Source organism: Kogia breviceps, chromosome 19, assembly GCF_026419965.1.
Source record: "Kogia breviceps isolate mKogBre1 chromosome 19, mKogBre1 haplotype 1, whole genome shotgun sequence".
NCBI lineage: Eukaryota > Metazoa > Chordata > Mammalia > Artiodactyla > Physeteridae > Kogia > Kogia breviceps.
This window is the reverse complement of record NC_081328.1, coordinates 13,160,352-13,173,794: the sequence shown is the minus strand read 5'-3', so window position 1 is coordinate 13,173,794 and position 13,443 is coordinate 13,160,352. Positions and strand designations below refer to the sequence as shown.

Below are 13,443 nucleotides of genomic sequence, written 5' to 3'. Positions count from 1 at the left end.
AGTGTTGATCCTAGAAAGACTTCTAGGACCCTGCTCAGGCAACTGATTGTAAAGACTGCTCTTGACATCTTACCCTGAAAGTACACGGATCATGGTTTGGGTTTATAGATACCATCATTATTGTCAGTAAGGGAGATGGTTTCTCTTTCTTCTGAGTCACTGGAACATGTATGTGCAAAAGCTTATTATTCTGCTCCAGCACTAATTAAACATCCGCCTTGCAGTCACCTGTCAAGATGGGTAAGACGGGTGTGGTAGAATAGTCAGGATTGGAGCGGATACCGAAAGGCATCTAGTCCAGCCAGGCCTCCATCCCCACCCTCTCGTCTCACAACAATTCTTAGTCGTCTGCCCACATAGGGGAAATGCTTAATTAGGATTACACGGAGCTCACCAGGGGCACAGCTAAGTCTAGACTATCTCAAGAGGTGACCTTGGGAATGGATTGAAGAAGAAGGCGAGGGAGTCTGCAAATCACAGCCTGGTACTTCTGTATTTACCATAGGCTTTGGTTGTCTTTTCAGGCACCCGATTTCTTTTTTGTGTTTTTTGTTTGTTTGTTTGTTTTGTTTTGTTTTGTTTTGTTGTGGTGCGTGGGCCTCTCCCGTCGCGGAGCACAGGCTCCGGACGCGCAGGCTCAGCGTCCATGGCTCACGGGCCCCGCCGCTCCGCGGCACGTGGGATCTTCCCGGACCGGGGCACGAACACGTGTCCCCTGCATCGGCAGGCGGGTTCTCCACCACCGCGCCACCAGGGAAGCCCTCTTTTTTGTTTTAAGTGGATTTTATTGAAGTATAGTTGATTTACAATGTTGTGTTAATTTTTGCTGTACAGTAAAGTGATTCAGTTATACATGTATATACATTCTTTTTCATATTCTTTTCCATTATGGTTTGTCACAGGATATTGAATATAGTTCTGTGTGCTATACAGTAGGACCTTGTTGTTTATCCAGTCTATATATTGGGTTGGCCAAAAAGTTCATAAGATCTTACGGAAAGATGTGGATGAACTTACCCAATATAATAGTTTGCATCTGCTAATCCCAAACTCCCAATCCATCCCTCCCCCACCTTTCCTCCCCCTTGGCAGCCATAAGTCTGTCCTCCATGTCTGTGAGTCTGTTTCTGTTTCATAGGTCAGTTCATTTGTGTCATTTTAGATTCCACATATATGTGTTAGCATATGAGATTTGTCTTTCTCCTTCTCACTTCACTTAGTGCGATCATCTCTAGGTCCGTCCCTGTTACCTGAGGCACTCCAGTTTCAAATCTGGATAAGAATACAGAGTTAGGGGATGGTGGGCTGGGTAGGGTGACAGAGGCAGAGCCGGAACCACCTTTATCACTGAAGTGCTCAGGAGCCCTGAGAATAAGACTGTGACTGTCCCTGGCAGGGCTGGAGCTCCCCCTCCAGGAGTGATCCTGTGGCTCCGGAGGGAACCTGTGCTCTCTGTGCACTGCCAAGGGGAGAGGAGGAACCGAGGGGCCCGAGGCTCTGGGAGCTCCGTCTTGTGACCTGGCACCAGGGCAGTCTGTCTGCCTGGCCCATTATGTGGAGTCATAAGACCTTGGAGGCCACGGTTTAACAAAAGCATGTTCTCTTCTGTGCTGTCAGAGCTCACACTCAAGGAATGTTTCCTGTGGTCCACTGGGCAGCTGTGGATGGACGGCCCTGGTTCTGCCTTGGGGGCTTCTCCGGTGGTAGCCTGAGCTCTGTCATTTCTAAACCCCTCGGAAAGTGACTAAAGAGGCTGCAAACCCACCTATAAGAGTGGTTTGGAAAGTTTTGAGGATGGTGGAAAAACCCTGGAAAGTATTTGGAATAAGGCATAATTATAACTATGCCATAGAAAAACCAAACTGTTTTGGGTCCTGACTATCCCCTCATTAAAAAAAAAAAAAAATCTGAGTACGTCGCCAGGCACTGCCTAGTAGCCAAAGAAATTGTGGTTTTGAGCTGTTCGCTATTTCTAGAAACTTCATAAAGTTAATTCCAAAGTGACAGGGTGGAGACCAAAGAAGGAAGACCGTTACTTTATGGCGCTTTTAGCGAAGATAAAATATTTGCCTCAGGCTCGGGGCGGCCCAGCTCTGAGGACGGCTCGTGGGAGGCGTCCAGCTCCTGGGGCGGGTGGAGGACAAGCTCCTCGCGGAAGGCTGACCCGCAGCGCCTTCCCCTCCCAGCTGCTTCTCCTTTCTCCTCTTTCCTCTCAGCTGACAAATACCTCTTGAGCTGCTCACTTCCATGCAAACCACCGTGTTCAGGACCGACTTCCCTGTTCTAACTCATGTTCAGTATAACTCAAGTTTTCATCTTCACAGTCTTCTGAGAGAACTTAAATCTTCCTTCGGTGGCCTTCACCCTCAATTAGCAGTTCATTTTATCATTTGGATCTTTTTTACTTTAGAAAACATTCTTCTTGTTCTCTTGTTAAAACTTGGGATCCTGATATTAGTTTGCGGGTTGAAAAAACAGTGACTGTGAAGCACTGCGGAGCCCTCCTCCCGTCCTGTGCTCCATGGAGCTGGGGAGTAGTTATACCAGTAACCCGAAATGGATTTATATGTGATCTGGGCATTATTATAGAGAATTTTCCTGCAGCATAACTACCCCCTAATGACATTTTGTAAAGATTAACATACACTGCCTCACAACGGGTGAGAGGCGGCCTAGGAGAACTCTGGGATGTGGAAAATCCGTAGTGAGAATGAATCCGATGCCTGGGTCCCGGTCATAAACCTGCTGCTAACTAATGTGTGACCTCTCTTATCTGGCCCCCCCTCCCCCCTTCCTGGATGATCCCTAAAGACTTCAACGGTTCTAACCCCTGCGGATCTGTGCATAATTACTTACGGACATTTGGAAATTCATACCAGGCAATGATACGTTCTCTTTTCCCTACAGAGTGAAGGCTGCCCAGACCGAGTTAGGACAGCAAATCCTGGCCGATTTCGAAGAAGCATTTCCTTCCCAGGGTACCAAGGTATTGTTTTGCATTTTCCCTTCAGTCTTCGGATATTATCACCATTCGTGCCTGATGCGCGCTCACTGAAGTTACTGTTCGTCTACCATTCCAAAAGCGTTTGCCAGCAGCCTTAATAACGTCTGTTTGCTGGAGGTTCAGGGTAATGAGACCGTCCTTGATGTTAAATATCCCAGAGCAGCATCGATTCCCCATCTGTGTCCTCCCAGCATCAAAAAGTGAGGATTTGTTTCAGTTTAATTTAATGTGTGTCAAACCCAAGATGTCTGCCTGGTAAATTCCTTCTTTTTCTCATGGCTAGGTTTTAAAATAATAATAATAATAATAATAAATTTTTTTCAAGCCGCAGTGTTTTTTAGGATCGTTACATAACGTTTTTGTTTCAGTTTGGTGAAGAGGCAACTGGGAGGAATGTCCCCAGGCTTACGTGACTCTCGGAGTGACACAGTTAGGAGGCTGGCTTTCAGTGATCCTGTTCTTTGGGATTAATCCCTTTAGCTCTCACTGGTAGCATAGCTGTTTGTGTTGTGTCTGCAAAGCCCACGGTATTTCACTTGTGAGCTATTGGTTACACTTCTCACGTAACAAGCTTTTGCCTCACTTGGCCGTCACCGTGCCAGGGTAAATGCCGGGGTAACTGCCTTCAGCTCCATCCTGCAAATTGTAACAGACATAATCTTAATGCTTTGCATGTGTTGGGGAGAGAAGAACCCTCAGAAGCTTTTTTCCCCCCTCTATTATTTGAGCTTTTTCAGGAGAAAGAACTGTGCAGCGCAGAAGTGACCCAAAGCACACGCCGGCAAGCAGCACTTGGTGGGTGGAGATGGGGGATATATGTTCATTCACCGAGCCAAGGAACGTTTCCTGGATCTGCTCTATAATTCAATAACTGGAAATATCTTAATCATTTTTCTTTGCACTTCATAAAAGAAACTTAGGAAGTAGGTGGGGGTAGCAGCCCCAGCTTTGTAGATTACCTTCTACAGGAAACCTGCCTCTGATTTTAATGTCATATATTCTGGCTGACTTCTAGCAATCGGGTCTTTTATGTGTAAAGCACGTTCCTTTGCGGACTTCATCTTCCTTATTCATTTGCTGTAAATGTGGGGAGTGGATATTGGAAAGCTGTCCTGTAAAAAGGGGTTATAAGGTATATTCACAAATTACAAACACTAGCCTCTTCTTAGTCCAGGGTCTGCTATGCTATACTCTGCTGTTCACCCTGATTTTAAGAAGTTTCAGAAAAATGTGGATGAAACCCAGCTTTATCATTTAGAAAAAAATAATGTTGACCTACATTATATCTTTTTCTCAGACCCCACGAGGCAGATGAGGTGAAAAATGGTTTTCTTTAACAGCTTGCTTCCCTTTTCTCTGTCTGGGTGACTTGTTTTTAAGAGTTTTCTTTTTTCCTTCTGAATGACGATTGACTTCTCTTAAAGGCCTTGTGTTATTATTACTATTTCACAAATGGAAGTCAAGATTTTTTTAAAAAAAATTACCCAAAGTTTACCTAATAGGTCCTCTTTTTTTTTTTTTTTTTTTTTTTTTTTTTTTTTTTTTTTTTGCGGTACACGGGCCTCTCACTGTTGTGGCCTCTCCCGTTGCGGAGCACAGGCTCCGGACGCGCAGGCTCAGCGGCCATGGCTCACGGGCCCAGCCGCTCCGCGGCATGTGGGATCTTCCCGGACCGGGGCACGAACCCGTGTCCCCCGCATCGGCAGGCGGACTCTCAATCACTGCGCCACCAGGGAAGCCCTAATAGGTCCTTTTTAAATGAAAAAAAATCTGAACCCATGAGCCCATAGGTTTTAGCTTTCGTGACTTCTCTGTCAGATCAAACGTTTTCATCTAGAAGCCAAAGTTGAGCAGTCAGGGTTCAGTGAATGACAGAACAGCCACTCAGCACGGAGCAAGTCAGAATTTTAACAATTTAGCTCTCGGGCAGCTTAGGTAACACTTAGGAAACTCTTGAACTTCAGTTGAGGTGGATAAGTTGGACAGAATTGACACAAAAAAAAGTCATAAAGATTTGGAAGACCCTTAATCATCACCTAGTTAAAGTCCATTATTTTTTTTTCACTTATATTTCAGATGAGTGTCAATAATTGTGCCAGAGCTATGTGGCTATTTAGCCAAGCCAAGAGCAGATGCCAAGTGTTCTTTTCACTATAGCCCACTCAGCCAGCCGTGCTCATTCAGTGAGTTACTATAAAGAAAGGGTCAGTGAGACTGAATTGCCTGCAGTAATACAAAGGCCTTCCCACCGTGATGTATCAATACAGCCCCTTGATAGTTACTTCTGCTGTTATTTTTCAGGTCAAGGGGCCAGTGTCATAATATTTTACCTTTGGCTGCCTGTCTGCATGGTTGACTATCTGTGGGACAAGGCTGCTGGTTTAGAACCTGGATTTAGGTTTTAAATGCCAGCACACTGTTTGGCACAAATATAGCACCTCAGGAACAGGAATCCAAGGTTAGAATCGGGAAATTGGCACGTGTGGAGTGAGACTGGTATCATTCTGATTTTTAGGGCTCTTCAGCAAGGTGACTGCAGATAGCAAAAGTTCCTACCATCATTGCTGGCCCTGTTTCTAAAATGTCTCATTGCTGATTCATGGAGTAGCTTTTATATTGGCTACTGCAGACTAGCTTAATGATTCTTTCATCAAGGAACAAGTAACTAAAATATCTGTCCACAGCACCAGAATGAGTGTCAGGGGAGTGGAAGTAATAGTATCATGAGTAGAACAAGAAGCCGCGGCTGTCAGAGGCCATAAGATTTAAAGGTCATTTCTGGCTTTTGAACTGGTGTGTGTTGTTTGTTTTACCAGAGGCCAGGAGGACCCAGCAACGTCCTACGAGATGCTTGTCTGGTTGCTAATATTTTGGACCCCAGAATCAAACAGGAAATCATCAAAAAGTTTATTAAACAGCATCTGTCAGAGTATCTAGTACTTTTTCAAGAAAACCAAGATGTAAGTATTGACCAAAGGAGATCAGATGTTACATTTGAATTTATTAATTTATTTTAAAATTTATGTTATTTATTTTATTTTTGGCTGCACTGGGTCTTTGTTGTTGCAGATGGGCTTTCTCTAGTTGCGGCGAGCGGGGGCTACTCTTCTCTAGAGCGCAGGCTCAGTAGTGTTGGCTCACGGGCTTAGTTGCTCCGCGGCATGTGGGATCTTCCCGGACCAGGGATCAAACCCGTGTCCCCTGCATCGGCAGGCAGATTCTTAACCACTGCGCCACCAGGGAAGCCCTGTTATGTTTGAATTTTATTGAAAATTGATTGCTCTCAAGTCTGTGAGTTATATTTTATTAGTGTTACTGTCTTAAAATGTTGATTGTTGGACCATGAATCCTAGGGGCTGACTGTACAGTTCAGCAATTCTTAACCATTTTGGGGTCACTGACCCTTTGGAGAAATTAATGAGAGCTACAGATCTTCTCCCCCAAAATGCACCTATGCATAAAACTTTGCATACAGTTTCAGGAAATTTGTAGAGCCCTGAAGCCCAATCATAGACCCCAGGTTAAGAACCGCTGGATCAAGTTTAAAAAAAAAAAAGTAGCCTAGACTCTGAAACCGTGAGAAATAGGTTTTGTTTTCCTTGGTGCTATGTTTTTGCTTATTTCCTTGAACTGTCAATACTACTTCTAAGCACTGGGGTGGATTTTGTTCCCTGCCTCCCCAAGGTTGCCTGGCTGGACAAAATTGACCGGCGCTATGCCTGGATCAAGCGCCAGCTTGTGGACTATGAGGAGAAATACGGCCGGATGTTCCCGCGTGAGTGGTACATGGCAGAGAGGATTGCAGTAGAATTTTGCCACATCACAAGGTAGATGCCAATTCTCTACTGGTTTTGGTGTTGATTGAAATCAGTTGAAACCAGTTGATTGAAACCAGTCCCCCAGTCTCTACAGGCTCCGTGTTGTCTTGTGGATTTGGTACCACTCCCACCTTTTGTTTGTTTGTTTGTTTGAAAGTCATCATTTTTTTTTTTTTTTTTTTTTTGGCGGTAGGCGGGCCTCTCACTGTTGTGGCCTCTCCCGTTGTGGAGCACAGGCTCCGGACAGGACGCACAGGCTCAGCGGCCATGGCTCACGGGCCCAGCCGCTCTGCGGCATGTGGGATCCTCCTGCACCGGGGCACAAACCCACGTCCCCTGCATCAGCAGGCGGACTCTCAACCGCTGCACCACCAGGGAAGCCCCTGAAAGTCATCATTTTAATGAGAATGTCTTCACCTGTGCTGGACTCCCCTCAAAAGACTCCTTTCCTTTTGAAAGTCAGATTTTATATACCCAAAACCAAGTCCCAAACTCCAGCTGTAGCTATATCCCACCTTCTCCAACTTTAGAGTTCCAACCCTAGAGGAGAGAGCATTATGTGAAGGCAAGGTAAACACTTGATAAGGAGACATGGAAAAGGTCACATGAGAAGCCCTGGGCCAGTAGATTGTAGCCAGAGCACTTGTTTTTGTGTTTGTTTTGCCTTAAGAGTAAAATATACCCAACACGGAAGCTATGTCTGCTCTTATCTTTGCTCTAGGACTTTCCTATAGCCTTGCCCTTGCCTTGAGCAGCCTGCCTTCTTAATCAACTAAAAGCTCATCAACCAGATTTCCCTGTAGTGGCTCATTGCCCCACAATTTCCCACGTGTCTATATCACCTATATCAATGTGCAGTGAGAATACATCCATCATGGTTCTGCTTTTCTTTTTTAAAAAAAATATTTATTTATTTATCTATTTATCTATTTATTTATGGCTGCATTGGGTCTTCATTGCTGCATGCGGGCTTTCTTTGGTTGGGTCAAGTGCGGGCTACTGTTCATTGTGGTGCATAGGCTTCTCATTTCGGTGTCTTCTCTTGTTGCGGAGCACAGGCTGTAGGCACATGGGCTTCAGTAGTTGTGACTCGCAGGCTCTAGAGCGCAGGCTCAGTAGTTGTGGCGCACGGGCTTAGTTGCTCTGTGGCATGTGGGATCTTCCCAGACCAGAGCTTGAACCTGTGTCCCCTGCATTGGCAGGTGGATTCTTAACCACTGAGTCACCAGGGAAGTCCCAGATAGTCTCTTTATATCAAAGAATTAAAGCCCAAGAAGTATAGATCAACATATCCATTGACAAAGCTAAAGCTAGAGTCAAAAGTTTTTATTCTTTCCTTGCAGCTTTACCACAACAGTGGTGGGAACGGGCTTTTATTGGTTATGTAGTCCCTTCTAATAGTGCACAATTACATTAACTCCAAGTTACTTAATTTATTTTTTATTTTTTATAAATTTATTTATTTATTTTTGACCATTTTGGGTCTTCATTGCTGCGTGTGGGCTTTCTCTAGTTGTGGCGAGCAGGGGCTACTCTTGGTTGTGGTGTGTGGGCTTTTCATTGTGGTGGCTTCTCTTGTTGCGGAGCATGGGCTCTAGAGCGCAGGCTCAGTAGTTGTGGCACACGGGCTTAGTTGCTCCGTGGCATGTGGGATCTTCCCGGACCAGGGCTCCAGCCCGTGTCCCCTGCATTGGCAGGCGGATTCTTAACCACTGCGCCACCGGGGAAGCCCCAAGTTAATTTATTTATTAATTTATTTTTTAAAAATATTTATTTATTTATTTAGGGTGCGTCGAGTCTTAGTCGCCACGTGTGGGATCTTTAGTTGTGGCATGTGGACTTCTTAGTTGTGACATGCATGCGGGATCTAGTTCCCTGACCGGGGATCGCTCCCTGCATTGGGGGCGCTGAGTCTTAACCTACTGGACCATCCGGGAAGTCCCAACTCCAAGTTAATTTTTTAAAAAGTCCCATATCTAAGCATAACTGAACCACCTTAGAGTAATTCATGCTAGTCATCTCTCTTAAAATCATAGGTACGGTCAAGTTGTATGCTTTAAGGGCACATTGTTGGGGGGAGGATTTCTTAAGGGATATTGGCTGTTGAGTTTTTTTTAATAGGCTTTATTTTTTTAAGCAGATTTAGGTTCACAGCGAAATTGAGAGGAAGATAACAGAGATTTCCCACATCCCCCCTGCTGCCCCATCCCTCCAGATAGCCTCCCCGACCAGAGTGTACCCTGTGTTACAATCGCTGAACCTACACTGACACATCATTACCAAGCAGAGTCTGTAGTTTACATCAGGGTTCACCCTTGGTGCTGTACATTCTTTGTGGTGGTGGTTTTCAGAAACACATTTGCTACTGGATTTAGATAACCTTTTTGTGCTGATTCAAGGTTGATTGTAGTTATGACTTTCTAAGTCCTGATTAGCAAAGAAAGAGTGAATTCCTTGAGAAATTGATAAGTGATTCGCTTTAGCCTCCAGTTCAGTGACTTGCAAAATTCATTTTCTGTGAAAAATGAAGTCCGCAGGAGACTGGGAATACCCAAAAGCCAACACATCTGCTGCTATTGCGTCAGCTAACGGCAGTGTTCCTGCCAAGCTTTCATTATTCGAATTTTGGCTAAAATCCTACAGATACATAATTCTCAAATAAATTCAGAGACTCTTTATTTGGTTTTTGTCATTTATTTATGAGGCAAGGTGACCCGTAGCTCAGTACTTCCTAAGAACTCTTGTGTTCCTGCTCCCTTACCGCTTAACATTCCGAGACGGGACACTTGAGTGTCACGTCAGCTTCACAGGCAGGAACCACCCAGACACGTACATGTCACTTTTCACGTGGGGATTCCCGTCTCTCACGTCTCTTTCCAGGGCTCCTGCTGTCTGGTGGAAGAGGTGATTATCGAGCTCTCTGGAAGAGGGAGGGCTTTGTAATTCAATACTTAATGACTTGTGAAGTTATATAGAATATATGCATTTTTATAGAATACTGAGTAAATGCTTCATATATATTATTAACAAATTATTGAAAAGTTTAAAGATAAAAATTGTAGTACCCATGTAAACAAATTGATGTCCATAATCCTTGAGGGTTTTTTTTGACTAGTGGTTAATTTCATCTTAAAATTGTTATTTAGAATACGTATTTCTATTCCCTGAGCATTAAACTTAGTTAGTTATAGATGTCAGGTTTTGAAATGACCACATACTTTTTTTTTTTTAATAATATATACTAAAGCCACTTACTTTGTCTTATCTTGAATGATCAGTTTGTTTGACAACATTCTTATATCTTTAATTTGAAGGACAGAACTGGCCAAGATCATGCGTACCAGAGCTAAGGAAATTGAAGTGAAATTGCTTCTCTTTGCTATTCAGAGAACGACTAACTTTGAGGGGTTTCTCGCAAAACGCTTCTCCGGGTGTACCCTGACAGATGGAACTCTGGTAAGACGGTCCTGAGGGAGACTGGACCAGGAAATCAGTGGCCTGGGTGGGTGGGCTTCACTTCAGTCTTTCACACTGTGGCGGTTCCATCCATTGATTGGCTCAAGTGCTTAATGCCCCATCCCAGGGATTTTGCTAAATTTGTGCAAATAGTCATACAGAATACTCTGTATGGATTTATTGTTTGTCTATTATGCAGTACTTCATGTTCCTAGAATGTCCTGTCATCATTTTGTCTAAGGATAGGCCCCATTTTAAAGATTAGTAATTCTGTGAGTCATAGAGGCCTCACTTATTCAGTCACAAATACCTTATTACATTATAAACTCTTGAGTTTTATTACAATTAGGATATGTTTAGAGGAAATGTACCAAGAAAGAGGTGAACTGCAGCCTTAAAAGCGATTTCAACAATGTTCATCATTGAAGAATGGTTAAATAAAATATGGTAAATTCATGCTGTGGAATAGGTATAGCAGTTTGAAAGTGGTAGAATGGGGGATAGATCTAGATGTGCTGTCATAGAAAGAAAACCTCTCACATATTAGGTGCAAAATGTAAGCTGCAGCCCAGTATATATGGTATAATTCCATTTGTGTGAGAAGCATGTTTATATATGTAAATAGGTAAGAAAAAGGTCTGGAAATGATAACAGTGGATGAATGTCTCTGGGGAAAGGAAATTGGAGTGAGACTAGGTAGAGAAGCTAAGAATTTTTTTTTTCATTTTATTCTGGTAATTTGTTTGAATTTTTCTTATACAAATGCATTTACATACTTTTTAAACTTTGCTTTTACATAGTCTAACAACGTTATTTTTCAGTTTTTTTTAAAATGAGGGAGATGGCCCAAACAGTGACTTCCAAACTTTCTCCCCCCCCTCCTCCCCCTCCCCCCTCCTCCTCCTCCTCCCCCTCCTCCTCCCCCTCCTCCTCCCCCTCCTCCTCCCCCTCCTCCTCCCCCTCCTCCCCCCTCCTCCCCCCTCCTCCCCTCCTCTTCCCCCTCCTCCCCTCCTCTTCCCTCTCCTCTTCCCCCTTCTCCTCCCCCTCCTCCCCCTCCTCCCCCTCTTCCTCCCCCTCCTCCTCATTCCTTTTTTTTAAAAATAAATTTATTTATTTATTTTTCTCTGTGTTGGGTCTTCATTTCTGTGCGCGGGCTTTCTCTAGTTGCTACAAGTGGGGGCCACTCTTCATCGTGGTGCACGGGCCTCTCACTGTCGCGGCCTCTCTTGTTGCAGAGCACAGGCTCCAGATGCGCAGGCTCAGTAGTTGTGGCTCACGGGCCTAGTTGCTCCGCGGCATGTGGGATCCTCCCAGACCAGGGCCCGAACCTGTGTCCCCTGCATTGGCAGGCAGATTCTCAACCACTGCGCCACCAGGGAAGCTATAATTGAAGTATAGTTGATTTACAGTGTGTGTTAGCTTCAGGTGTACAGCAAAGTGATTCATTTATACATATATGTATTCTTTTTCAGATTATTTTCCATTATAGCTTATTTCAGGATATTGAATATAGTTTTCGGTGCTATACAGTAGGTCCTTGTTGTTTATTTTATATATAGTAGTGTGTATCTGTTAATCCTGTATTCCTAATTTATCCCTCTCCCTCTCTTTCGCCTTTAGTAACCATAAGTTTATTTTCAATGTCTGTGAGTCTAAACTCTTCCTTCTAACAAACTATAACGTGGGATCCACACAGAATAAGAGCTCACAGTTTGGGAACCTCCACTGTGTATCTCACACTGTGCCAGGTGCGTTTGCCTGCAGTCCGTCACTTTGCCTCATCAACTGTAGGAAATATGCATGTGAAACTTACTCGAGGTCACACAGCTAATAGGCACATATAGAAAACTCTGAGCTATTGTGCTTGAAGCAGGGGCAAGGCAGAGATTGGGCCCAGAACGCCTTTCTCTTGCTCACCCGTCACCTCTGCTACTTCCTCTGGCCCCCACCCTGCCAGCCATAAAATCCTGGGACCTCACTGGAGTCCCCTCTTTGCCGCCCCCCGAGACCTGCCCCAGAGTAGCCGATAAAGCTAGATACATATATACAGATATATGGACGTTCCTCTGCTTGTTAACCCATGTTCAAAATTGATTTCTTCTTATTAACAAGGAAAAGAAAAAACAGTACATGAGACAAATGAAAGTGCCCTTAAAGAAAATGCAAATCCCCAAAGGCAGCAGATCACGCCGACGATGCCGAAAGAAGCTTGTGTCTCTCCTGAGAAGTGCTCGGTTGCCGGCAGCACCCACCTGACGTCCTTGTGCTGCTGCTTCTCTCCTCCCCACCCGAGCTGTGCTTTTGGCCTGGTTGCCAGCAGAGGCTCGTGTGGCTCTGGTTCCCCCCTCCAGGGATCTGCCTGGGGACCAGGCGGCTTGAGCGTTGAGCACAGGCCCCAGCTGGTGTGACGCCTGCGTCACACGGCTCCCCGCCGGGCAGGGTGGGTGGTGCACGGGCTCGGGCTCCGGGAGCCACTAGTCCGGCTCACTATTCAGGAAATGTGTCCCATGAAGAGTGCTTGAATGACAGCAGCCCTAAACCCCTGTTTTGAGCCATTCCTCCCTTCCTTTGGCTGGGCCCTTCTTCCTAGTGATTTTGGTCTTACATTTCGGGTGCTCTAATGTCGCAGGGGAACGAATGGCCGGCCCTGCAGTACCTGATGACCAGGAGACCTTGTAAACTCGGAGCTGTCCTGGGACACGTCAGGTCTCACCTGTGCTAGGAAACGCCCCAAAGGTCAAAAGAGCTAGAGTAATGTGGGCTGGGAAAGCCCCCTCTACACCAGGGTAACCACGTAGAGACCATGAAAAACACGCAGGAGCTGAACCTAAGTTTGCAAAGACAGCGCTTTTTCTGTGGAAAACTGGTATAGGAATGTCAAAGCAGCAGTTGGTCAGCTGTTAACCAACTTCTGTCCGAGGGAGGAGAGGGCTGGAGGTACCTGTTCTTTGGGGCAGCCCAGCCTCCCCTCTCACCCGCTGCCACTTCTGGTTTTGAAATTTTCTGGCATAATCGATTTACAGAGATGTCCTCCAGTTGCTCAGCTGTTGCTTGCCTCTCCTATAAAGTTTGCAGAGCGTTTCAGGTTACAGATCCTTGGCCAGGAAATCCTGCTGAGCCAGGAGCTTTTCATTCATCCCTCCAGTTGGTCAGCTGTCTTCTGCA

General features: G+C 45.1%; 1 protein-coding gene across 6 annotated transcripts in view; it reads left to right on the top strand.

The window, feature by feature from the left end:
* Nucleotides 1–13,443, top strand: part of VPS53 (VPS53 subunit of GARP complex) — a 158,336-nt gene that overhangs the window by 63,267 nt on the left and 81,626 nt on the right. For all 6 annotated transcript variants that reach the window (XR_010838253.1, XR_010838254.1, XR_010838257.1 and 3 more), the window contains 4 exons: nt 2,908–2,986; nt 5,821–5,964; nt 6,689–6,831; nt 10,137–10,278. Coding sequence is in view for 1 of the 6 variants with exons in the window: in XM_059049041.2 (XP_058905024.1) it covers nt 2,908–2,986; nt 5,821–5,964; nt 6,689–6,831; nt 10,137–10,278 (508 nt within the window). In the remaining 5 variants the exon portion in view is untranslated. The remainder of the gene's footprint in view (nt 1–2,907; nt 2,987–5,820; nt 5,965–6,688; nt 6,832–10,136; nt 10,279–13,443) is intronic.